Below are 27,544 nucleotides of genomic sequence, written 5' to 3'. Positions count from 1 at the left end.
ATCTGTAATTATTTTATGGGTATATGTTCATGCCAGGAGAAAAAAAAAATCCAAAATTCTGATATGATGCAACAGTATGTTGAAGCCAAGCAGCATTGCTCTTTTCAGTGCAGAGTAGCTATATGTACACGTGTGTTGCTTCTGAAGAGATCATGCACTTTGCTTCTGGCAGATTGGGTATCCATGGATACTGCAGAGTTTCCAAAGAAACGCTGCCTAGAATATTCTCACCACACCAGACTAGCAGGCCCTCACATGGAAACTGACACTTGAATTAAAGGGACAGGCATCATTGCTTCACACCGAAATACTGGGCAGGTTTGCATGGATAGTCTTCTTTGCCTCACCATTCAGTGGTTGTGCATCATTTAAAGGCAAGCAGGGTAGGTTACTTATCCAATGAAAGGAAATGGGAAGAAACCAGGTCTGTGTCTCCTACATAAGGTGCAGCGACCCCAGTAAATACTCTTCTGATTACAGATTTCTTACCTGGTGATCAATGTTCTTATAAATTAAGGTCTGAATATTTATACATCAGACAGGGAAAAATTACACAGAGGCAGACAAGTGGCATTTGACATTGTGTGCCTGAATTTATCCCCAAATGACCAAATGGATTACGGGGAGAGGCAGAACCTGTTAACAGGTTTACAAGTCTGTGACCAAGGGCCTAAAACAGGTCACAGTGAAATGAACAATGACTTCACAGAGTGATCGTCTGAACAAGGCAGCATTTCATAAATGCATTGTGATACATTCTTTTCCTTGGATCCTTATCACTAAGTCAAGCTGAAGAATCTGTTCTTAAAAGTCATCATAACTTAATTTTCCATCATTCCATGAATCGGGCCTTCAGGGTTGTGGGTTATTAGTTTAGAATAAAATGATTTAAAATCTCCAATAAATATGCCAAAGCTTAAGGTTTCAAAAATTTATTTATTTAGTTCATACAAAGCTCCCCCCGCTGCTCCCAGCCTTCATCCAGGGCATTTTCAGGACCACATCCTGTTCTTAGCTTCTTTTATTATCCAGATTCTATCACACGTTTCTTACCAGAGTCCAGGCAATGGAAAATAAACAGACTCACATCCGGGGAATCAACACAGCAACAGTGGCAAAACACAACACCACGAAAGGGCAAAACACAATGTCTGTTACAGGAGTGAAGCAACAGAGGACTCGTCAGGAGCTCGGCTCACTGGTGGGAGCTGCTATGTTGGCGTTTCTTTCTGCCTCAAGTTCAGAAACAAGCTGGACTATCTCAGGGTGACTGAACTTTCCTGCAAGGCAAGAAGACCGGGAAAAAGATACTGACAAGAGAATCCATCAATGTCTCCAGCTTGATCCCAGGCTTGTCGGGGCTCGACTCTGAGATTCACTCCAACGCAGAAGAACACAACTCCAGGTCCTGGGGAGGGGACCACTTGGAGATCATGCTCCGTCACCCCAGATGCCACCGAGCACTAGGGAGGAGGCTCGGACAAAGAACTGTCCCATTAGGCAGAGCTAGGGGAGACTGCACCAGGCAGCCTCTGAATGTTTCTACCGGGAACCACAAAGAAACTCAGGACAGCAGCCAGAGAACTGAAAGCAATCCCTGCCCGTTCGGAAACTGCAAAGGACGGGGGAACCAAGCACCTACATACAGAAAGACTAGTAGGAAGGCAGAAGGCCTAGGCTGTCCCAGGATGCAAGTGTGCCTCTTGCAAACACTTCTACACCAAACCCCACTGATCGGTGCTGTCTTCCCTGCTCATCAGCCCTTCCAGATTGCTGCCCTGGGCAGCAACCAACCTACAAGCTATCTTAGGTTCAAAGTGGCCGGCACATGGGAATATTACACCCACCATCCTTCCTTGTGTTTTCATTTTTTGGTTTTTGTTTTTGTTTTGCCAGTGCCTTTTGTTTTTTACTGTTCATTCCACATTTAACTCTGTTCCATTTATTCCCTGTTCTCAACCTCTTCTTTGAACGTTCCCTTCACTTTCTTGCCCTGATGTCTGGCTCATCCTGAGGATATGGCTTTCCCTGCAGCCTTGTCACACAGTGGCCGCTTCCTCTCTCACATGGCTTTTGTCACTGGGCCTGGGTCTGCCCTCTATGTTCCCCTTGCCTCCAGGCCACTCTCTGCCCCACCATGTAAAGCTCATGCTGTCAGACTATTACCGCCATTCCACCAAAATGGCTCTTATTGAGGACACACCAATTAGCTCCACATTGCTGAATCTGATGGCTCCTCCTTCCCTCTTTTTTTTTTTTTAAAGATTTTATTTATTTATTTGAGAGAGAGAGAGAGAGAATGAGAGATAGCACAAGAGGGAAGAGGGTCAGAGAGAGAAGCAGACTCCCCGCTGAGCAGGGAGCCCGACGCGGGACTCGATCCCGGGACTCCAGGGTCATGACCTGAGCCGAAGGCAGTCGCCCAACCAACTGAGCCACCCAGGCACCCTCCTCCTTCCCTCTTGAAACGCTTTCTTCCCTTCGCTTTTGGGGCCCCTGATTTTCTCCTCTGAAACCTATTTTTCCCCCATCTTCCCCATCTAGTGGCAACTCCATTCTTCTATAGCTGCTCAGACCAAAATCCTTGGACTTCTCTCATAAACACCACCACACAAATCTTGTCGACCTTTATATTCAGAATACATCCAGAATCTGACCACTCCTTCCTTTTTCGACCACTACCACCTGGCTCAAACCACGAGAAGACCCAGTCAGTCTCCTTGCTTCCAGCCCAAGGGACCCTTTCAAAACCTAAGTCAGATCAGGCTCGTCCCATAGGCTACCTTCTCCAAGGGTCCCCATCTCGCTCAGAGCCCACGCCAACCACCTCTGCTGGCCGGTGGGCGGGCCTCAGCCCACTTCTCTGGCCTCACCTGCAACCCTCCCCTCTCCTCTCCTCTCATCCACCCCCGCAAGCCGCACTGGCCTCCACGCTGTTCCTCGACACACAGAGTTTCAAAAAGAAAAGAGAAAAAGCCTTAAGTGGTGACTGAGTTAGAGAAATAAAAATGTGTTATCAAACTAAAGCCTTTATGTCCCCTTCAAAATCCTCATAAGGGGGGCACCCGGCTCTCAGTCAGCAGAGCATGCAACTCTTGATCTCAGGGTCAGGAGTTCGAGCCCCATGCTGGGGGTACAGAGTACTAAAAAGAAAAATCCTCATAAGGGTCACAATGTACATCTTCACCTCTCCCTAACTAAACTTGTTTTTTCAAGCATTATTGGGATAAGTAAGAAACCACTCTTTACATCAGTTACATTACTTACAATTATTAATTTTTTAATAGAGTAGTGCATCAGAGTGGAAAGTAAAGTGAATTTTAATCTCAAAACTCAGCTGAGGACGCACCATCCTCTTTCTCAGCTCCAGTGTCTTCCTCAATAAAATGTGGAGTTTAAACCAGATGACCCTCCTACCTCCCATTTTTTCATTCTACTAGGAGTCTCATGTTTCATTTTCTATTTTTCACTGTGAATGTATCAAAATAAGAAATGATAGTGTTAAAATGCAAAGCACCACACAAACATGACTTTTAGTTACATTATTGGCAAAATATGCTATCTTGGAACCCAGTCATTGCTTAGAATAGGCTTGCAAACCTTTTCCATAAAGAGTAACACAGTAAATACTTTAGGCTTTGTGAACTATGTGGTCTCTGTTGCCAACTACTCAATTCTACTCAATTCTGCTGCTGTGGTGTAAAAGCAGTAGAGACAATACATAGAGAATGAGTGTGGCTAAGCAGGGTCGGGCCTGGTTATACTTGGATGGGAGTGTGGCTGTTTCCATAAAACTTTATTTATATGAACAAGCAACAGTGCAAACTTGGCCCATGAGCCATAGTTTGCTGATCCCTAGTTTAGACTGCTATTCTATTTAACTGAAGTCAAACATTTCTGAGCACCACCTCTAACAAAAACAGATGAGACAAACCTCGTCTTGGCCCTCAAACAGTTTACTATGGGGTAGAGTGAGCAACTGGGGGTTTGGGAAGAGACCCAACAAAAAACATCACTAAAGAGAACGCAAGTCAGACTGTCACAACACTGTGGAAAGCTCTAGACCAAATGCAGATTGAGCAAAAGGAAGGGAACACCTAAATCTGACAGGGATCAGAAAAGGAGACCAGGGAGAGGAGTGGCCTCAGACCGCACAGCTGTTGAGCACAGACGTTTTAAAAATGAAGATGTAATAATACCTATGTGTACAAAGAAGGGAAACACTGAGTCCTGCAGGATGAGCTCGTGACCTGGCTGGCAAAGGTAGGAGGTAATGACAAGAATCCAATACAGAAATAACGAGGGCCTTGTCTGACGCAGAGGAAGTGGGGCTGGAAAAGAGGGAAGGAGAGTCGAATCCACCTCCTGATGATGCACATCATATCCTGGAGCACAGCCTGTGAGCTGGGAGCCACGTGACATCCCAAAAAGTCCCGGACGGGCAATCTCTAGCAGTGCTCTCAGGGGAGATGGGGGCCAAGCTGAGCCTGAGGAACTCCGGGGGACGAGAGACAGAGCTGTGCTCCAGGGAAGCGCCACGAACCCCAGCCAGTTCTACAGGCTCTGAGCTTCACCAGAAATTGTATCACAATGAAGACAGTGAAGGCTTATTGCCCGGTATTATCCTAAGCACTTCAAGCGAACTAATCTACTAGATCTTGAAATACCTCTATAAAGTAGATTCTATAATTATCCTTAAAGTTTTTTTTAAAGTAATCTCTATACCCAACATGGGGCTCAAACTTACAACCCTGAGATCAAGAGTTGCTTGCTCCACCGACTGAGACAGACAGGTGTCCCTATAATTATCCTTATTTTAATAACACGGAAACTAAGGTCCAGAGCTAGGTTAAGTAATCTGCTGGAGGTTACATTGGGTTATATGGGGCAGAACTGGAACCAGCTGAACTCCAGGTCCATGCCATGAAGCACTATAATGACAATGGCAACTTCAACGGTTTGGGGTTTTCTACTTTCAACATCTCTTTTTCTACCTCCATCTTCTATGACTTTACTTCTATAGAGCACTTCCAGATTATAATGCACTTTCCAGACATTCTCTCTTTTGAATCTCAAAACCCACCTCTGACTCAAGGAGGGTAAACTTTATGCTTTCGGTTTCTCAGGGAGGGCAGAGAGAGGCCAGGACAGGCACTGCCCGGGGCACAGAGCCAGATGTGACTGTGAACCTGGCTTGCCGCTCAGAGCAAAGGGCAGCAGTGCTCTCACGCGCCAGGCCGCCCCCCACCAGGAAGCCCACCACTTCCCTGTGGAAGGAAGTGTCATTAGAAGGTAACCGACAGCGGATCCCACTAACGCGACGCCACTCACTACGCTAGGAGTAAGCCCAACTAAAACGGTGTTCACTGAGGACAGCACAGAGTACCTGCTGTGGAATCATAGAAGTCCTGCAGTCTCCCAGGTTTGCTCTCGAGGTTCTCATACTCGGAGGCCTGAAGAATCATCTCACATTGGTCCAGCTGCTTCACAAACCTGGCTTCTGCACTTGACTGGGTCTCATACTCCTAAGGATGAAAGCAGCACCATGAGAAGCAGACTTGCAGCTAAAAGCATATTTTGTACTGGCCACCCCTCCCGACCACGCACAAACCCCTCACAGAGCCGCGGCCTCCGAAACTTCACCCCTTACTCTCAGCACTCCGGGCAAGAAGGGAGTGCTGGCCATTCTGCGTATTCCGCCAGAGGCCTCCAAAGTCTCTTCTGTTCGCATCGATGCTCCAGGGCGCCTTCTCCCCGACTGGTACCATGTCTTCAGGATCATTATTCTTCATCCACCGCACTGGTGGAGCTCTTTTTAACTTCAAGTTAATATTTCATCGCATGCTTCTCAAATTATTTCCCTCCCCACTTAAAAACGATCAAGCTTCCTTTTCAAGGGCATTTCTAGCTTTCTTATTGATTTTGGCTGTCCCTTTACAATGGAAATCTCTGTCCTTGCTTTCCAAACAGGTCCCCCCGGGGTGTGACTCCGGAGGACACGGGCAGGATCTGCGGGTTCTTCGTGCAATGGCACGTGCGTGCACACGTACTGGTGACAAGGTGGTGCTGAAGGCAGTGGATGGGCAGCGGCTTTTGTCTTTCCTCTGCCTTCTGGTCTTGCCCTCCTCAGTGCAAACCTGAAACAAGCAGCTCCGGGAGGGCTGCTTCGTAGAGCATGACACATGTCACACAACCCCAAGTCCCAATTAATACTATATAGAATCGTTTTTCTATTAGGACCAAAGTGTTCCCAGCTGGTTTCCCTGCAAAGTGCTCATTTGTAATTCCACCCCAGATGTGCCTGGATAATGAACCTGTCATGCTTTCTTGGCAGGGTGATGTGATGTGACTCACTTAAGGTTTCTCGGTTTTTATTAGATGCCTTATTCTTATAAAGGCAGCTATTTGGATTTTGATAGAGCTGAAAATTGTACAGGGAAATCATTTTAATATGAAACCAAATACATTTTGTTTTATTTCAAAGGCATTTAAAAATAATTATCTTTATTTAAATGCTTATTCACATTTATAATTATATATTTATATTTAATAATTCAAGTTCATTATTCAACAAAAAAGAAGTCGAATATACTCAAGGCATGGCAGTTCAGGGTTTTTCTCTATTGAAAGTAAGAAAAAAAGATTTCAAGACGATTAGGAAATGAGCACCCACTGTATAACAAATTCTGGTGAAATTACATGTTTCTTTTAAAAATATAAATTGTTGGGTTTTTCCTCAAAAAGTAATGGTACAGGCATTTCCCAATTTCATTTTCCAGCAATGAGGCAGGGCAAGGAGAACAGTGAGGCCAAGAAAGCTCTAGAAGTAGGAAGACACCATGGCATCTTTGGGGAACTTACTGCAGGCAGTTTTTCATGACAGGATGCAGAATTAATTGCAGGAGGAAGAGAAGAGATTGAAGGGGGGAGGAAGGGTCAGCTCCTGAAAGGCCTTGTGGTTTGCGATAGAGGGGTTTCAGCTTATCCTGTCGCTACTGGACGTCACTGAAAGGGTTCAGGCCAGAAGGGTCACGATCAGACATTTTAGAAAGAGCATCTTACCCTCAGTGTGGAAAACGGCTAGACTGGAGGCAGAGAAATCAGGCTCTGAGACTGGGTAGCACCAGCAGAACAGCTAGAATCTGGTCTGGCCTAATCTCGTGGCAACAAAGATGGGACAAGTGGGCAGATTTGAGAAATACTAAGGCCGAAGAAGTGGACGAAAGGAAAAGCTGAAAATGACTTCTTAGTTTCTGGCATGGGTAACTCAAGAGGGAGCAAAGGGGAGAAACAGACCCAAAAAACTGACAGAGCAAAGAAACAGCAAAACCAAAACCTAATGAATATTTATAACAAAACTACGGAACATAACATTACCACGAATCACAAAATATACGTTAAGTGGGGACAAATCACTTCCAGCCGTGAGCGCTGCTCTCCATCAGCAAGAGCAAGAGGGCATCTGATGGACCTGAGACTAGGAGAACCTCAGCTCCAGGAGCAGCTCACGCAAGCCCAGCCCTGGTGAATTCACCAGTCTGACCTGCTGGGGCTCCCTCCAGACCGGGGCCCCATAGAAAGAGAAACTGCTGGGGGTGGAATCAAAAGTGAGTGGCGTAAGGATAACAAGAAGAACAAGTCCAGATAAAAGTGGGGAAAGAGAACAAAGCCAGGGGATCTCTGAACGCAGGCCACCATATATTAAAACAAAACAAAACAGAGCAGATGAGGAAGCTCTGTGAAGTTCAAAAAAGTTATCTGGGGGCACTTGGGAGAGCTGAAACCCGACTCTCGGTTTCAGCCCAGGTCACTTCTCAGGGTCGTGTGATCGAGCCCCGCATCCCGTCCGGGTTCTGCACTCAGTGGGGAGTCGGCCTGAGATCCCCTCTCTCCCTCTCCCTCTGCCCCTTTCTCCCCTCTCAAATTAATAAATACACCTTTTTTTTTTTTAAGTTATCTGAACCAAATTTCCTTCCAAAAGTTTGGGAAAACTAATTGTGTATCAAAATAAGCAGCAGAAAAAGCACAGAGATGAGATCCCAAACCAGCCTACCAGAACATAAAGAGAACAAGGAGCAAAACGACATCTCTACAGACAATTCACATCAGAGAGACATCCTTAATTCTTTTCTTAAAGGATCAAATCTGTAAGAAACTACTTCAAAAAGAACTAAAAGATGCTAAGAAAATGTTAAGACATGAAAGAACCATATAAAAAACATCAGAGATAAAGGAAAAAGTCATTTTTGCAGTGAAGGCTAAGCAAACAGAAACACAGGGATATTTAAACATGATAAATAAAACCTTAAGAGAAATAGAAATTGAAAAGGAAGTTAGGTTTAAAAGTCAAAAAGAAATAAAGAGGATGTAAAGGATCTGAGGGAAGGTGACAAATATTAAAGACAGGCAAAGAAGAACCAACATTACAGGTATGTAGGTGTTTTGGAGGAAAAAAGGAAACCAAAGTAAAAGAAAAACTATATTCAAAAAATTTTTCTTGAAATTAATCTTAAAAATTTGAAAGTACATATTAAAAACACACTAAGTAGCTAAGGATATTAACCCAGAAGGACCAACACCAAGACACATTCAAATAAAATTACCATATATATTTTTAAAAAAATCCTTTGGACACCTATGCAGAAACAGCATTGGACATATAAGGAAAATAAAATTATTATTGGACTTTGCTTTATGACCAAAGAGAATGGGAGTAATGTAATGTAATGGTAATGCAACCATCTAGGTAGAGTCCAAGCATAAAAATACAGGAAGAATGGAGACACCACAGGCAAGACAACATTTTAAACTGCTTTCCGTAATCAAAATTGATGATGGTGGTACATCCAACTGTTACTCTGAGACGGGTACATGTGCAGAGAAGGAGAAAGCCTATCTAATCAGGATTCCTTGTGTGGAAGAAAGGGTCATACAGAAGAGGTTAGGACATACCATACGAGAGGTTAAGTGAAAACCGTGCAGTACTGTATTTGAATTGGAAATATCACCATGAACCCACGAGGCATACACACATATATATCCTAACTCTGTCCGTTAAAAAGCATAAAAACAATAACCAACTCAGTAGCAGCAAGCACGCCACTGCACATATTGTGGTCTTGAAATAACATTACCTATTGAAACAAAAAACACAAAACAGGAGGTCTGGCTGAAGCATGTTTGAGATGAATGAGGCTGGATTACCCTGCCATTCCTGCTATCAAGGAAGTGACCAAAGTCAAGTTTCTACCCCACCTTTCCTATATGAACTGCAACCAAAGAGATGTGGAAGAAGCCTCTGCTAATACAATTATTTCAGCTACTAAATGAAAACAAGACAAAAACATTAGTGTATTACAATTCTCAATGCATCAAAAAAACCCAGACATTATGTGCCTCAGGATAAAGAATCCAACACCATCTATGGTTGTGCCAAAAAGATCCAACGTGAGTCTGATCCAGTCTCTGGATTCAGAGGCCAATCTGCAGAAAATAAAACAGAGGAACAGAACTGCATCATGAGTGTGCAAAACCCAGAGTATGGAAAACTCTGTAAGCCAAATGGTCTGGATTCGTCAACAGACAATTTGCAAGAAAGAGAAAGAGATGGGGTGGGGTCAGAGGGGAGGGGCAACTGTAGATTAAAGGAGATTTAAGAGATATATTAAAGCTTTAAAAAAATGGACAGGATTAAACTACAATTTGGAGGATGACCGCTTGGGTGATAAATCTGTGAAGAAATTCAGGTGATCCCTGTGAAAATCAGGGCAGTGGTTACTGTTGGAGGGAGTGGTCGGGCTTGGTCTGGGCACAAGAAAGGGCTTCTAGAGGGGAGTGGCACAGTTCCAAATCTTTTTTTTTTTTTTAAGATTTTATTCATTTATTTGACAGCGAGAGAGAGAGCACAGCAGGGGGAGCAGCAGAGGGAGAAGCAGGCTTCCCGCGGAGCTAGGGAGCCTGACACAGGGCTCAATCCCAGGACGGACCCCGAGATCATGACCCGAGCCGAAAGCAGACGCTTAACGACGGACCCACCCAGGCGGCCCGGCACAGTTCCAAGTCTTGATGTAGGTGGTTGTTACAAGGATGTTACCCTTCCAGTAACTCATTATGCTACACACAGGTGTTTGTGTCCTTTTCTGTGTTTGGCTTTTCAATAAAATGGTTTTAAAAATAATGAAAATGACTGTAGAAAATGAGGATGCCATGAACCGGCTGGGCAGGATACTTAGGTGGAGCTGCCCATTAGGCTGCTGGATTTGTAAGTCTGGAGCTTAGGAGGAAGATTTTCAGGAGAACACTCGGAGTAATCAAGATGTGGCCACTGAAGCCTGGGAGGACTGTGTAGAAGGGAGAAGGCCAAGGAGACAGCCCTAGGAAAGGACCACCGGCTCTGACCCAGTCGGCCAAGGAAGAGGAACACCTGAACAAACTCAGAAAGAAGAGCCCAGAAGGTACAAAAGAAAATCAGGAGGGAGCAACGTCACAGACCCGAGGGAGGAGAGAACTTCACCAAGGCAAGGCAACATCTTCCGTGTGGCCCGGGTGTCAGGGGGCCCCCGGGCAGAGAAGGGCTTGCCGGACGGGGCCGCACCGAGGCAGTCCGTGACCCCCGCACGAGCCGTGCACGCGGGGCTGAGTCACACGGCGGCCTGGGGGCAGTGGCGACAATGCCCTACCTATCCGGTGGCGAAGGGAAGTGGGGAAATGTGTGTCCAGGGAAGTTTATTTCAAAATAGGGTACAGAGACATTATTTACAAGCCTTACAAACAAGCTGAAAAAAGCTCCCATCTGGAAGCTTTTCTTTTCTCATTGAAGGAGACAAGATTACTTGCTGTCAAGGTGGGTGAGGAGAGGCAAAGCAGGTGGGCGAAGAGAGCAATGGACAGGTGACATGGGGCCCAAGACAGGCTGCGTGGTGCCCCAGAGGTGGCGCTGCAGCCCTGAGGCTCAGGAGAGCCTGGGGTCCTGGACGGGGAGTGAGTGACCCCAGTCCCTAAGGTGGCAACAGAAGGGTCCCTGCATCAGCACTCTGCAGCCTCCAGGTGGGACCAGGGAAGCCAAATTATCGAAATGACTCAGACTGGGGTTCTGTGGAGCAACAGAAGAACAAGGAGTTCAAGTGGGAAAGAGATACAGTCTGGGTCCTAAAAGGTAAGAGAAAGGAAGGAAGGGACGTGAGGCCACAAGTCTCCTCCCTCTTCCTTGGGGACCGGCTGGCCCGACTGAAGCGTTACCGGAAGTTTCTCTCTGGCATCTTCCACTTTCCCACCTCCTAATGACTCTCCCTCTGGGACCTAGGATCCGCATGTTGTTCTGCATCGGACTCCCCAATAAAATACTGCACCTGAACTACAAAGTGTCCTTTGTAGGGAGACTTTTTTTAAGGGGTACCTGTTCACCCACTGTATCTCCAACTGACTGAACTTCGGGCAACGTGGAGAAAATTCGGGGCGGGACACAATCCCAGGGCAGGTGGGTATGCCAGGCATCTTGGATGAGGAGCAACTCCTGCTTTGTCTGGGGACTCACGGCGATATTTCTTTAAAGTGAAAGGCAGGTGGTGGAGTGAACATCTTTCTGTGATACTTTGAGAAGAACGAAAATGTTTTCTCTTGACTTGCTGATATTTGATTTCACACTTTTATGACAAAGATAAATTATAATCAAGGATGTTTAATTGTATTAAATAGACACGACCATCTGGGCTGACAGCTATTTACAGTGATGAACAGCTATGACTAACATTTAGAAATCAATCAACAGGCATTTCCTATGTAACTGGTACTAAGTTCTAAGTTCCCCAGACACAGAACGACCATATTTTCTTAAACCAAAATCAGAACATAGAGACTGGAGAAGGGGAAAGATAGAGCTTACCATGCGTCAAGCAATACTCCAAGTCCTTTCATATATTAATTAATTTGAATGCCATACAACCTATAAGATAGGTATACTATTACTGTTGCCATTTTATAAATGAGGATATTGAGCACACAGACGTTCAGTAAGTTGCCCAAGATCACACTGGTAGTAAACAGAGTATGTGAACCCTGGAAATTGGACACTGAAGTCCAAGTACTAATGCTGGACATGCATTATAAAAATGCTTAAGTTAATATGAGTCTATATACTGGGTTGAATAGTGTTCTCCACAAATTCATGTCTACCTGGAATCTATGAATGTGATCTTGTAAGATCTCTGCAGATGTAATCAAATTAAGATAAAGTCATACTGGATTAGGATGCACCCTAATCCAATGACTAGGGTCCTTATAAGAAGAGGGAAATTTGGGCTCAGATACAGACGCAGGGAGAGCACCACTGACTACGGAGGCCCAGACTGGGGCAGTGTGTCTTTAAGGAAAGGAATACCGAAGCCAGAAGAGGCGTCTATCAGAGGAGTTCCCCGGGTGGCTAAATGGGTTAAGCGTCCAACTCTTGATTTCAGCTGCGGTCATATCTCATGGGTCGTGAGATCAAGTCCCGAGTCGGGCTCCTCATTGAGCGTGGAGCCTATTTAAGATTCTCTCTCCCTCTGCCCCTCCCCATCCCACTCACAAACGCTCTCTCTCTTTTAAAAATAAATACATAAATAAATAAATAGAAATAAAAATAGAAGAGGCATCTATGAGAAGCCAGGCAGAGGCAAGAAAGGATCCTTCCCTGGAGCCTTCAGAGGATGGCCCTGCCAACACCTTGATTTTGGACTTCTAGTCTCCAGAACTGTGAGACAATAAACTTCTGTTGTTTAAAGCCATCCAAATTTCTGGTAATTGTTACAGCAGTCCTAGGTCACTAAGAGAGTCTCTTACTACAAATAAGTAACTAGTATGGTGTCCTAAATATGATAAAACTGTAAGTGCTTGTTCAATTAACCACCACACTGCATCATGATATAAAGAAAATGTTGAATGAGGAGGCAGGCTTTGTCACCTGCTACCTAAGAGACCCTTGGACATCGGTTTTCTTCCAGTTTTAAGTTTACAGAATTCTAACAGACACAGTAAAGAATCAAAGAAAGAATACAGAGATAATTAAAAAATAGGTAAGCATATTAAAAGTAGCCACTACAGAGTACCAAAGATATTAGAGAGAGAGGAAAAAGAGAGAGATAGAGAGAATGAATTAGTTTTCTAGGGCTGCTATAAAAAGAACCACATACTGGGGCTTAAGCCACAGAAATTTATTGTCTCATTAACTCTGGAGGCTAAAGTTGGAAATCAAGGTGTTGGCAGGACTGGTTCCTTCCAAGGGCTGTGAGGAAGAATCTGCTCCAGGCCCTTCTCCTTGGCTTATAGAAGGACTCCCTCATGTTCACATGATGCTCCCCCAATATATGTCTCTGTGTCCAAGTTCCCCTTTTTACAAGGACACCAGTCATGCTGGATTAGGACCCACACTAATGACCCCGTTTTAACTGGATTGCCTCTGTAAAAATTTTATCTCCAAAAAATTTTTTAGATCCTATCTCAAAAAAAAAAAAAAAATCTCCAGTTATCATTTCCTCTTTGGAGAACACTTGAAATGATATAGTTATATTTCAGGATGAACAATAAAAATTTGAAATATAATTATTAAAAAAAAAAACCTCCTTCACAGTATCAGTAAAAAGCCCTGTCAATTCATTCAACAAGTATTTATTGCCCACATTGTATATTTTACTAGGTATTGAGAATAAACTATTGAATGGAGAAGAAAAAAATTCCTATCTTCTAATAAGGTCTTATTCGGAGGTACACGTGAATTTTAGGGGTACACAATTCATCCATATGATGGAGAGAAGAGAGGAGAGGAGTATCTTCTTCTGAGGTACCACGCCCAGAGCTAGGCTTTTTCGTCAGATGATTCTGTGGGCTGTGAGAAACATGTACTGTGGAAAGTGATACTCCAGGTTCCTGAAATTTAGGCTTTAACAGGCACAGGATGGGGAGAAATGGTCAAAGAAATTAGGGATAATTCTAATGTTTAACACTCTCTTTACAAAATAATATTAGATATTAGAGATGTCCATTTTCCTGCTCTGTTTCCATGATTTCTAAATAAACTTAAATATACATGTGCCCACCTGCACCGGCACCCACACACACATGCACACTCTCCGTGGAGAGTAAACACTGGGGCTTCTATGTATGCTCAGCCTGTACCTCCGGGCCCTGGTGGGACCTCACCCTCTTGACCTGAGGCAGCTACTTCATTCATAGGGGTGTACAAATTGGTTAAGGAGAGTTTAAGAGCCATGAATACTATTCTCTGTTGAATAAATTTCCATAATTCTGTCTGAAAAATGTGTTGCTGCTTATTTATATGGTCCTCATTTTGTCCCCTCTGGCTCTTAATAGAAAAACGAGCTCCCAACCCTCCTAGAGCATGCAAAGATGACGTTCATGTCAGAAAGCAAAAAAGCTCTCAATTTCTCTCCTCCACATCAATCAACATCCCACAGTCTCACCAACAAAGTAATTTAATTCCTTGCTATCTTCTTTTAAGCTCTTGGCTGGCCCGGCAGCAACAATTCTCAAGGAGGACTGTCACATTCCAAGCGGCCAACTGTGTACCTGGCCTGAGATCTTCTTTAACAAGCTTAATTCAACCAATGACTTTAACCAGATCATAAAACCGTCACTCGTTTTGGGGGTTATCAAGTCACTTAATGCTCTGTATTTTATATTTTTTTCCAAATCCAAAGTCTTTTTGGAAGCTACTTAATTAAATTAAAGGAGATTTTGCAGTAAATTTAAAGTAAATTAATTTTTGTCATTAAAGTAAATTTTGGTAAGATTTTACTGTGTGAGGTCAAGTTACATCAGCTTTTTTTAGCCAGTTGCTGATGGCTAACTGAGAAAATAATTTAACAGATACTGCCACTGTGTTTACAATAATTAGGAAACACAAGGGTACCAATTCTTATAAAAGGTTTTCAAATTCTGGGAGTCTTCACTTCTTAGAGACATGGGATTAGTTTCATAAGCTCGGGGCCATTTTTTTTTTCTTTCTGTGTATGAAATGCAACCCAGCTCCATTCCGTTATTCCTCAATTCATAGTGTTCCAGAAGTTCACTTGCAAGTACATACTTTGGCACAAGGGACTCTTTTCCCTGAAGCAATCCTGTTATACCCAGTAACAGACGCCACCTGAGCCAGCCTCCAGCTAGACACCATGCATATTTTGCCAGATTTAATTTTCACAATTATTTGGCAAGGCAGGCATTAACAGGCCACAGTCTTTTACCTTAAAACCTGTTTCAGTTTTCAGTGTATTTTTAATTTAGAAAATAATATGGTATGGATAGTACCAATTACAGAAAACCCCCTACTGGGGTCTAGGGCAGGCTCAGTTGCCAAACAGATGAATATTTCTACATCAAAGCGTACTGATTTTCACACCAAGATCGGGGCATGGGGACTCTATAAACAGCCTCATGTTAATTCAGGTAAGATTTTACTGTGTGAGGTCAAGTTAGATCAGGTTTGTTTGTTTTTTTTAACTGGTTGCCTGAATTCTGTAGATTTCCTCATTGGGGCTAAGGGCATGTGGAGCTGTATTCTCACGTTCTAGGAGAAATAGGCCAATGAGAGCCAAGTCACTCAGCTGAGGGAGGTGGGATCCAAATCCAGGTCTCTCCAGCGGCAAGCCCTGCCCTCTGTGTCACAGCCTACAGCCTCACAAGGGAAGGATGCTTATGTCATCCCCTAAACCAGCTAAACCACAGCAATGACAGCATGCCACAGACTCTAACCATGGAGTAAATTGGCATTCTTAGGAGAAACATCTATCAAGCGTTCACACCGACACTTCCCAACTTGCCCCCCATCTTCCCAAGTCAAGGAAAGAGCTGATCCAGCACGCGAGGCAGTAGCAAGGGAACTCTGCCGGCTCTGAGGCTCAGGGGTGCGCCAGGCAGGGCAGAGGCCTGAAGATGTGAAGGGAAAGGTGGAAGATCAGCGTCTGCAGGCAGGAGTGGGGAGCAGGGCTTTAAAGGACCTGGGAGAAGTGAGAGTATGAGGTAGTGATGTCCAAGGGTAAGGAGAGGGGCTAAGGACTCAAGCAAGGAAGGGCCAGTGTAGACTGGAGGGAAGTGAGAAACTGCAGTCGACAAGGGTCTGTTTGCTCTTGTCTTCCCTTCACAAATGAAAACCAGCATTAGGAAGAGGGGAGCAATGGGCTTTCTTCGCTCTTTCCACTCTTCCTGCCCTTTCTGTCCAGCCAACCGGCCTCCCCCAGTGCCGTCAAGCACTGGAGGGAGTGAGCACCCACAGGGTCCCGCTCTGCCCTGGGCATCATGGCAGCACTTCACTTGGATCTGACTCAGCCCTAAACCGCCCTTCAAGGTTTCACAGATACGCAACAGACTCAGAGAGGAGACTGCCCAAGGTCAGAGCTACGCAGTGGTGAGGGCCAACGTTCTTTCCAAGGACCAGAAACGGGTGGGCAGGTGTGGGGTTGGCAGGCGGGGGGGTGGGGGTGATGAGAGCAATGCAACAGGAAATCCAGGGGGCTCTGAGTCAAGATCTGTACCAGGCATTATGGCGTCAAGGGAAATGGGGAAATTGGAGGGAAGAAAAGTTTCTATTAGCCACGAGAAATTCCTGCAGCAGCCAGGTGGCAAAAAACAGACACAAACCAGAAAGTAGTACGTTAGAGACAGCGTGTCATGATCGTCTAAGTCAACTAAAACACTGAGGAGCCATATAAATTCCATCACAATACATTAAAAAGCAACGTATCATATATACTTACTTCCCAAAGTTCATAAAGTTCCTTTCTGAGATCCTCTGGGAGGAGCTGGGTTAGCTGCTTCATAGCTTCCTGAAATATCAAACAATTATTTTAATCATGATCACATTTATCTAGTTAACAACTCAACTACAAAAGCCGAATAATGGGCTCAAACTCTCACAAATAGCTCCCCAAAGGGCAGCGGAATATTGGACAATATTTATGGCTTACAAGGAGGGCAGCTGTGCACATTAGAGAAACGTGTGTATTTATTCATATGGGCTTCGCTGAGCATATGTTTTGTGGTCTGCAGCACACCAGACACCAAAAGGACAAGGAGGGGGGTGTGAAATGGTTACAGAAATATCAGAAGTGAGGCCAAGGATTTTACATCTTAAGGATGAACCGCAGGATGCCCACGTAAATTTCAAACATAAACATACTAAAGTTCAAAACAAACCTGAGAACAAGAACAGGAAAGTAACACTGAATTACAAAGCTCAAAGAAATTGTATACTATTATATTCATTTTCTATTGTTAATATTTTTTTTTAAAGATTTTATTTATTTATTTGAGAGAGAGAATGAGAGATAGAAAGCACTAGAGGGAAGAGGGTCAGAGGGACAAGCAGACTCCCCGCTGAGCAGGAAGCCCGATGTGGGACTCGATCCCGGGACTCCAGGATCATGACCTGAGCCGAAGGCAGTCGCTCAACCAACTGAGCCACCCAGGCGTCTATTGTTAATATTTTTATTGCATAACACAAAGCACTACACAAACGGGCAGTTATTGTCATTAACATAAAGGAAATGACACAGGAGTATTTTGTAGGCTCACACATAGGCTGAAAGGGGATATTAAGAGATAATTAGCAGGACGCCTGGGTGGCTCAATCAGTTAAGCATCTGCCTTCAGCTCAGGTTATGATCCCAGGGTCCTGGGATCGAGTCCTGCATTGGGCTCCCTGCTTGGCGGGGAGCATGCTTCTCCCTCTCCCTCTGCCTGCCGCTCCCCCTGCTTGTGCTCTTTCTCGCTCCTTCTCTTTCTGACAAATTAAAAAAAAAAAAAATTATTAGCCACACCATGCAGGTAGTATCTGAACCATTCAACAGCATCCCTGATCACTTCTTGCCCTGCCTCTGTGAACATGTCCAGGGGTGGGAATCTAGCACCTCAGGAATCTCCTAAACGGGCTTTAGGCAGCTCTGACAGAAAATACTTTCTTATATCAAGCTGAAAACTGTCTGTGCAGGTCTCCCACTATGCCTAACTCCAGCCCTCCAGCGTGCCTCCCTCACTCACAAACATAGTGTCAAGTAGGTAGGCAGTGACCCAGCTGGGCCAGAATCTCTGGGGCCATGGGGACTGGTCCACGGGGAGGCCACGTAACTCAAACCAGCCACTTGAGGGACATCTGCATGATTTGTCCAACAGAGGCAAGGAAAAAAAAATGTTACAGAATACAACCACTTCCAGAGCAAACCGTATTTGCCAGGGTCTACGATTGGCTCTCAAAAGTAACATCACCACCTCCAATGGTTTGTAGCAACACACTACCCTTAGTGGGATCAAATTTACGGTATTTTGTGTCTGCATTCTCCCTTGTTCCTTTTTCATAAATTGCCGTAAAATGCTTGAGAAAACCTTTGCATTTTCAAAAATTAAAGGTGTCTTTATAAATAGATCGCCTTTCTCTACATTATTCCCAAAACACAAGTCTGTCCATTGCTTTTGTTTGAAAAGAATGAACCAAATAATATGTATTTACAGGTATATAAAAACCTAAACTTTTAGATCATCTTATTCCCTTTCGGATGATGCTCCCAGTATGGAACACAGTGACTGACATGTGGTCTGACCATGACGGGGAAGGATGGAAACACCGCCTCCATCATGCAAAGGTAGCCTAACACTGAAACCAGCTTTCTGGAGATGACATCCAATTACTGATGTGTATTGATAAACTGCCTGTTGATTAAAACCATCATGTCCTTAAAAAAAACCAAAACCACGGCACCCGGGTGGCTCAGTCATAAGCGTCTGCCTTCGGCTCAGGTCGTGATCCCAGGGTCCTGGGAACGAGCCCCACGCGGGAAGCCTGCTTCTCCCTCTCCCACTCCCCCTGCTTGTGTTCCCTCTCTCGCTGTGCCTCTGTCAAATAAATAAATAAAATCTTAAAAAAAAAACCACAGTAACAAATATGTTGCTGCTCTCTTCTTGAAAATTTAACAATGATTTTCTGGATCTATACTCCTTGATATCATTTGTTATTATACAATCAGATTGCACTTTGAGACCTCCGAGGTAGTCGATATTCCTTGTTTGGCAACATGCGCCACAGAATTATGCCTACCTTTTTAAATGAACCCTCCGAAAACGACTTCGCTAAACTCCGGGGTAGCTGGCTGTGTATGCCAGACTTGACCTCCCCATGGTGAGCTCTGCCACTCCCACTTCTACGGAGTTTCGCCTTGTCCACATACAGATTTAGGGTGTTAATTTTCCTAGCTTCTTCCCGTTAGCAAAGCATGCCAAGAATTTGCCGAAAGTCCTGAGCTGAATAAGCTTTCAGCAAACGTCTTGGGTCAGTTTTGCATCAAGCACCCAGAAAGCATCCCGCATCCTTCAGACATCATTGGTGGGGCTAAGCAGCGAAGGAGTTAACTGCAAACTATAGATTCAAGTGGGGTCTGGGACCTGACTCGCCTATGACTGGCTGCGGAACCCTGAGCAAGGTATTTCACCTCTTTGTCCTTGAGGTTTCGCATCTGTAAAATGGGGTGAATAATGGCATGCATCTACCTAAAGGGCGGTCTCGAGGGTGAAACAAGTAGTACAGACAACGCTTGTGGTATCTGGCACATAATCAACACTCTATAAAATGTTCACTCTATTTTTCAGTTTCTCTATTTTGCCATGTTCACTCCCATCATAAAGCTTGGTTCTTCTCCTTTTAACCTCTCGGCTCCTCAGCAACTCTTAGCAACTTTAACCCTGGCAGATACATACCTCCCATGATTCTGCCTTCTGACCGTGTTTCTCTCTTCCACAAGCAATGTAACCTGCTATTGCTGTATTCCAGCCTCAAGTTCCATCCTGTGGGCTCCTGATGATCCCCGTGAGGCATCATTCACCAACTCGGGTTATAGTATAAAGTCTGTTTTATCTTGTTTAGGAAGGGGATCAGACAACAAGTATTGCTTTTGGCCCTAAATTTTTTCTTCCATGTCCTCATTTCCCCTTTCATCTTAATACCTGCTCCCCTCCCAAACAATCAGCCTTCCAAGTTCACCAAGTATTTTCCCTCCCTCCTACTTCAGTTTAAGTCTTCCTGATGCAGTTGGCTAGCCTCTGGGCAAATCATGCTGCCTGATTCTCATTATGTGCATTCCACCTTGAGCCAAGAAACCCTCCTTTAATTATCTTAATGCATGGTTCAGACATCCAAATCTTGTTCATAAACACCATCTGCATAAAGAATTGTTCACCTTCCAGATCTTTCTCTCTGTTCCCAAATCCTAACCAGCAGCAGCAAGAGGCAATGGACTACCAGCCCTCTTCCAAGCCTTTGGTTTCTTGTCTAAGAACCTCCGGTTCTTCAAGATGCTTTCCCCGTCCCTCCTGATCCTGGCCCTGAGGCCCCTGGGAAACACAGGGGTGGGTAGTGGCCAGGAGGTATAACACGGCCGGAAAAATCCCCATCATTGCCACGACAGGGCGTCCAGGAGGACAGAGACACTTTCTGTTCGTGCCCCACCAGGCCCCTCCGCGAGGTGTCACCGGCCAGGCCTCACTCCTGTCAAAATAGCAGCCGGTCTTCTCTCATCTCCAGGGGCTGGAGAACCTGCCCATGACTCTTTTTTTCTCCAAAAGACTCTGACTTGCTCCTCTGTGGAGGAAGCCTCAAATTCATTATGTACCTCCACGGGGACGGTTTGTCTTTTCTCCCTGCTCTGTGTCACTTTGCGGTCTCCAAGGACCCTCTGGTACTTCAATATACCATTTCTCCTTCACAATGTCCAGACTGACCCTTGAATAAAACTACCCTGCATCCTGAAACGAGCTGTATAATCAGGGCGTCTTTTTCCCCATCCCTTTCCTCTATGTCCTGTCATGGCTCAACATCCTCGGGTTCAGGGCTAATCCTTTCTGCCACTTGGTATCTTGAACTGATTGGTTTCTTTTCATATTAATTCTGCCAATCAATCCAGGAACTCTTTATTCACAACAGTCTAGACTCCTATAGAGAAACAATGTCTCAGCCTTCTCCCTTTTTAGAGGCTGTCATGATGCTAAGCCTATATTCTGGATCTGTATTTTGGCAGGAAGAACGCATTCCTTACACAATTTTCCTTGTTCCCATAATGTCGGAATTCCTAAATTGGTATTCCACGTGGAGCTTCTTGCCTCTGGGGGGATAAAAATACTGCTGACTACTGAACTCCAGTCTCCCCCAGCTCTGAGAACAGCTATTCAAGCCCACCTGCCCTGTCAAAGCATTTTGATGAAGGATCCATCCACTTAGCAATTTAGGACCAATCTCCTATAATAAAAGTAGCTTGCAATAATCCCCGAATTGAGAACCAGCTATTCAACATTAAAAAACAAAACAAAACAAAACAAAAACCAAAACACAAAACCTTCCTGGATTTTCCAACCTCTGCCTCAAATATGTCTTTCTCCTTGGCCCTGGGCTCTGGATTTAGAGCCCAAATTGATACTGATTTAATATTTTTTTGATGTTCATTTCTTACTATTACAAATATTTTTTGTTACTTCTAACCAATAAATTAAAGGACTAATTGAAAATTCACAAGTAATTATAATAATGATTAGACTTGTGATTTACAGACCTTTCTTCCAAAGAGCTTAACCAGGATGAGAATTCCTTCCAGTTCTAGCTACTTCCCTCGTTCTAATGAAAGCCATACTATCTATGTCCACCTACTAATGAGAACAGAAACCCAAGTTTCCTGTCCCTGTGTTAGACAAGGCTGGGAGCAGGCATACACTCCTGATCTCGCGTTAAACAAGGTTGAGAAAAACCACCAGTGTGCTGCTTACTCCAGGAAGACATCCTTACTTCTGGAAGTTAAGACCATCAACCACCCAAGTACAGTAAGCACTAACAGCTTACTCCTCAAGACTCTCGTTAAGACTGCCTCACCAGTCCTGCCAATCCAAGGCTTTTCTGTCCTACACTCTGTGCAATCTAATCAGCGGTCCGTCTCATAAGATCCATCTAACCATCCTCCAGCCCAGGCCCTCAAACTCTATAAATATCCTCTCCAGATTTCCCCTGCCTGAGACACTGCTCAAACTCTGCCAAGGTGCTCTCCCTTACCACCACAGGTCCAATAAACTTAGCTTTGCTTCAGCAACAGGTGTCTCTAGTGGAGTCAAGAGTTAACACTGACCTCTTCTCGCCTATGTTTTTCTTCTTTGGGGATGTTATCTGCTGGTGCTATGTCCCCAACGATGCATTCTGCCATATCGTGAACCAGGGATAGGCGTACACATCTGACCAGGTGAGAAATGGTGAATAACAACACAAAATTAGATTCACTGTAAGTTCCTTCTCTAGACTATTTTGAAGATGCACTTTTTTTTTCTCTACCCTCACAGGGTATGTTAATGCAGTATTTTCTAAAGTAATTATATTCTACTAGCCCACAACAGTTCTGATTCAAAACTTCTAGTGAATACTCAACACAAGAATACATGCATGCAGGGGAAACTGTTAGCATGGATTTTTTTTTTTTTTTTTTTAAATGGCTAGTTGTTTAAGTATCACTTGAAAAGGTTGATAACTTCAGATGACAAAGCCAGGAGGAGATGATCCGGTTATAGCATTTACTTACTGATAAAAAATTCAGAAACAATCATTTCCCCAATACACTGGTTAGATGTCAAAAATGAGCCCCTTATGGAGAAATGGGTGGAGGAGGACAGATCTGGGTCCAAATCCAGCAACCATTTATTAGCTGTGGGACCTTTGCCAAGTTACTTAATTTCTTTAAATGCTTGATTCTGTCAGCCTTCATTTTATCATCTGTAAAAAAGGGACAGTAATACATCATAAGGTTGGTATGAAAACTAAATTTGATCATGTGTTCCTGGCACATGTTGATCATTAAGCAAATGGCCACGATTATTAGCAATAATGATTAGTGATGAGGATAATCACTGTCAAAATAATGGAGGCAGGTCATGATATATACACCCGAGGGCCAGCCTGTTTCACGTGCCTACTATTTCCAAGGCAGCACAAGGCCTAACAACCTCCTCACAGGTGTCCCACCTGCAGTCTGTCTCTGTCACCCAGCTCAAATCTCCCAACGACTCTTAGGTTTGTTATCTCTATTCCACACCACATTTGTCTTGTACTTTTTGCCAAAAATCCCACTTCCACACCATCTACAAAGGGCTCCTCAACTCTAATGAACCTTTGCTACAAATTGATTTACTTATCATTTCCATAAAGACTTTCACTTCCTACCATCGGGGCTCTGGTCATACCCTCCCCTCTGCACACTGGGCCTTCTTCCACTTCTCTACCCGGTCAGCTCCTCAGATTCATTCCACCCTCCTCCATTAAGATCACCCAAGAACACGTGATCTCTTCTATTAGAATACCTTGCTAGTTTTTCCTTAAACTTTTTATGTATTTATCTTTAAAGTAATCCCTAAACCCAGCGTGGGGCTCAAACTCATGACCCCAAGATCAAGAGTCATGTGCTCTACCGGCTGAGCCAGCCAGGTGTCCCAACCTTGCTAATTTTTGAATATAACTAATTTAGGGCTTTTTATAGAAGCCAGTTGGGACCTGTGTCATCCATGGGAGACTTACTAACTGTCTTAATATTGTTCGGAAACTTTGTCCTGTGCTCAAAAAGCATTTTAAACACTTACTGACTGAAGGAGAGGATATCTCTTTCTCAGCTACATCTTGCAAATACCCCTCCAAAAAGTCACCCCACAAACGGGTGCTAGTATTCATGAAAGGGGCTAGATTAAAGCACACGGCATCCTAATACAATGAGAATTTTACACATACCACACCTCACTGTCAAGACCCTGGAAATCCTAATATCACACTTATGTCTTCTTGAGACCATGGCAAGCTCTATCACTTTCCAAGAGAAAACCCAGAATGCAGTTTACAATTGAAGAAATCACACACGAAATTCCCCTTCCTACAGCCTGAACCTGTATGGTCTGCCGCAAATAATTTCTCTTGACAGATCAACTAACCTGCAAGAATTAGCTACAGGCATCAGTCATGAGAAGCGGTGCATACCCACAGGCCAGAGATGCTAACGAGCGTCAGAGTTCACATCGGCTTACCGGTCTTTGTTAAGATGTTTGTCTTTGGTGACCAGAGCCATAACTGCCATCCTGTACATGTGATCTGATACACTCTCTGGCCTCTCAACGTTTCTGTATACCCAGCCAGTCCGGGGGACTCTCTGATGAAAATGAAGAAGAGAAAGAAGCTTATAAAAATAAATATTTAAACTATCTGCAATGCTCGTCAAGGGAAGTCCAAGAAAAGGGTATAGAAGCAGGGTCATGGTTTCAGAAAGTGTTAAAAAAAAAAAAATGCTTAACTAACCAAGTGATCAACATCTGGAATCAAATAAACCGGTGGGGTCAGAGAATAAGAAAGAGGCAGAAATAATTCACAAGTATACAATGCAAGAGTCCAACAGTCAAGTTAGTCTGCATTACTAAGGTGTAAATATTACGGAACATATACGAGTCCTTTAGACATAAAGATAAAACTGTAAAGTATTGTGTTTTTCCTAACTACAAGAGTTGGGACTTTTTGCCTTCAAACAACCCCATTCAACACGTGCAGAAAACACTGGTGAAAGCTCTGAGCTTGAACAAGTGATAGACTTCCCAATTTGGAAGCGGAAAGGAGGAAGGCATTTCTAGTTGCTCCTGCTACCACCAGTCATGATTCTGCCTTCTGTTCAGATCAGGATGTGATCTTGAGAGACTGCATCTTTTCCCCAGGAGTCTGCATTTCTAAAGAATTGTATAAACAGTTGCAATGCAGCAGGACACAGATAATCTGCTTTTAACTTGTAGAAATTCTGCAAAATCACCAATTACGGGTAGAGGAGGCTAGAATGGAAAGGGAGGCCGCACAGGATACAACTTCAGGGTGCACTATATAAAATCTTCTGTTAAAAAAAAAAAGTCTTGTTATTTCTAGAAGTACCTAAGAGGCAGATTTAAAGCACCCCACTTAAAATCTGCCGGACTGACGGATTCTGCTCTTCCCGCCCGCTGCTCAGAGGCCCAGCAGAGGGGCTGTGAGCCCCATGCGTACTCAGGGCAGAAGCAGGCCAGCACGGAGGGTCCCACACATCACCGCGCCGGCTGCTCTCCAGAAACCGCGCGAACGGCTGCCCAGGCCAGCCCCCGGCCTCGCACCAGGCTCGCCTCCCCACACAGGATTCTCGGCGGTTCAGCCTCTACCGAGGCTGGGGTGGGCCCGACAGCCCCACCGCGCTTCCTCCGCCCACCGTGCATTCGCACCCCCGCGTCCTGGGGAGCTTCTGGGCCCACCCCTGCGAGGCGGGGAGGTCGGAGGGAGGGAGGGCGAAGGCCCCAGACGCCGCGAGCTGGAGCTCCAGGGCGCCGCAGCCACCCCCGCCTCTCCCCGCGCGCCGCCCGCCCGGCCCCAAACGGCCCGGCCCGGCGCCCGCTCACCTTGAGCTGCCCCACCAGCCGCAGGAACTGCAGGAGGTTCCGGGCCGCAGAAGACGCCGAAGCCATGCGGCCACGGGTCCCGCAGGTCGGAGCAGGCCGCGCGGCCGCCTCCTAAAGCTCCTCCCCCTCCTCCGCCTCCTTTCTCCCCCCCACCCCGCACCCTCTCCTCCGTTTCCTCCCTCCCACTCCTCCCTCCACTCCTCCCTCCTCCTCTTCCTCCTCCTCCCTCCCGATCCTTCTCTTTCCCTTCAGACTCCTTCCCTTCCCTCCCTCCTCCTCCGCTTCCTCACCGGGTTTTCCCAGACCCCTGTGGAAAAGAAGTGTTCCACCTTCCTGGCCTTGGTGGCTGCCCCCCAGGCATTGCACCGTCCCCGGCCGACGGAGCCTTTGGTTTGTTTCCTAATCTCCGCTTGTTTGCTAATCTCCACTCAACTGAACGCCGTCAAACTTTTAACGGGATTGCAGTTGGGTAGGGGAGAGGCGGAGGGTGGTGTGCCTTTGCAGGAGGGGGAGGGTTCTGCAGGATTGGCCGAAAATCTTGCCTTTGAGCGACTCGGCGTCTGATTGGGGGAAGAAATAAAGAACTCTACTTCAAGGTGGGCAGTCTATGTACATTTTAGCCGAGGCACAGGAAAGGAATTTAGGAGAGACAAAAGCACTGGGAGAATTTGGGACTAGCCATAGAGGGCTCCGGAGTGAAAGCAATCCCATGGTGAAATCACAGCCTCCCTAACATCTCAAGCGCTGAAGAATCCCCTTACTCCAAAAAGCTGGTCAGGGTCTGTCTCTACCATCTGTCTTCATTAAATCATCATCATCTTCTTCTTTTTTTTTTTTTAACATATAATGTATTATTTGTTTCAGAAGTATAGGTCTGTGATTCAACAGTCTTACACAGTATACACAAATAATGAATCATGGAACACTACATCAAAAACTAATGATGTAATGTATGGTGATTAACATAACAATAAAATAAATAAAAATAAAAAAATAACCAACGTCACCAGTTTTTTAAAAGCATTTAGCGGACATGCATACAGAAGGACTCGGGGAGAGAGGGTAATGTTGAGAATAGACTCTGCGGGGCAGAGAGGAAGGAGGGAGCTCATTTAGGAGACTATTGAAATGATTCTCTGGGGAGATGATTGGGGTTCGGTGCAGAGTGGTAGTAGTGGAGGTGGTGAGCGGTTGTTAATTTTGTATTCACCTTGAGGGTAGGACTAATAAGAGTGGTGACAGATGGAACATGGAGTATGAAAGAAAGAAAAGGATGGCTCCCCCAACTTGGGCCTAACTGGAAGGATGGAGTTGCTATTGAGTGAGCTGGAGAAATTGCAAGAAGAGTAAGTTGTGGGGAACCAGAAGTTTGGTGATTGGGGTCACCCAACACTCAAGAGTTCGGAAGTCGGAGGTAGGAAGACGACTAAGGGACATTTGTGTTCGAGGAGCCAAATGAAGAAAATACTTCAAGAAGGAAGGAATGCGGTTGTTGTGTTTAGTTTGTTACGATTTTCAAATCAACTTGTTTATAACAAAAAGGAAATTGTTTTTAAGAGTAAAGTTGTTTTGATCAAGAATGAAATAAGCTGTGACAGGATACTGTCATCTCATCTACTGTTGTTTTTAAGCACACGGGAGCTTAGCTGCTGAGGGGCTGCACTGGGGGCTTATCAGTAAAAACACACCAAGAAGCAACTATGGCAAGTGCACATTTAGACTATAAATACCGGGAGTTTGTAAGGACTATCGGAAAGTGATCCGAGCATGCTGATTCTCTTTGCTAATCTCAATAGCTCTGACCTTGGGGCAATTAACTCCTGCTGCTCTAAAGACAATTCTGACCTTCAGTGACAAAAGCCATTCAGTAGCAAAACCGAAGCAGGAGCAGGCCAAGGAGATCTTCTTGCCCATCAACAGGGCCACCATCGTTCCCTAGCAACGTGCTTTAGCAACAGGAGACATCAGCGGTTGGTTGGCTAACCCAGCTCTCCTGAGTAGCAACTGGTATAAAGGTACACTTCAACTAAATTTGGGCTTTATTTCCTTCATCTTCCCTGGCCTGGAACAATAGTGTGATTAATTTATCATTGTTTTG

General features: G+C 44.9%; 1 protein-coding gene across 1 annotated transcript; it reads right to left on the bottom strand.

Annotated features, from left to right (window-relative positions):
• Positions 1-916: 916 nt before the first annotated feature.
• HDDC2 (HD domain containing 2) lies at positions 917-25,566 on the bottom strand. The gene is made up of 6 exons (XM_028117094.1): positions 25,447-25,566; positions 24,070-24,191; positions 22,140-22,242; positions 16,743-16,811; positions 5,387-5,525; positions 917-1,280 (listed from the first exon to the last, which is right to left on the bottom strand). The coding sequence occupies exons 1-6, from the start codon at positions 25,510-25,512 to the stop codon at positions 1,183-1,185; spliced, it is 597 nt and encodes a 198-aa protein (XP_027972895.1). The 5' UTR covers positions 25,513-25,566; the 3' UTR covers positions 917-1,182.
• Between the last annotated feature and the right edge of the window lie 1,978 nt (positions 25,567-27,544).

This window comes from Eumetopias jubatus, unplaced genomic scaffold, assembly GCF_037043125.1.
Source record: "Eumetopias jubatus isolate StellerSeaLion01/CBP00866 unplaced genomic scaffold, mEumJub1_p1.0 scaffold_6, whole genome shotgun sequence".
Taxonomy (NCBI): Eukaryota; Metazoa; Chordata; class Mammalia; order Carnivora; family Otariidae; genus Eumetopias; species Eumetopias jubatus.
Note: the sequence above shows the minus strand (reverse complement) of the source record. Positions and strands in the feature narration are given on the sequence as shown.

Bases quoted from the DNA above. Each gene is read 5' to 3' on its own strand.
- HDDC2 (XM_028117094.1), bottom strand. From the start codon at position 25,512: ATGGCTTCGGCGTCTTCTGCGGCCCGGAACCTCCTGCAGTTCCTGCGG. The intron at 22,243-24,069 runs GTAAGCCGATGT...TCACCTGGTCAG, and splicing joins AAACATCTTAACAAAGACCG to ATGTGTACGCCTATCCCTGG. The intron at 5,526-16,742 runs GTAAGTATATAT...TTTCATCCTTAG, and splicing joins AACTTTATGAACTTTGGGAA to GAGTATGAGACCCAGTCAAG.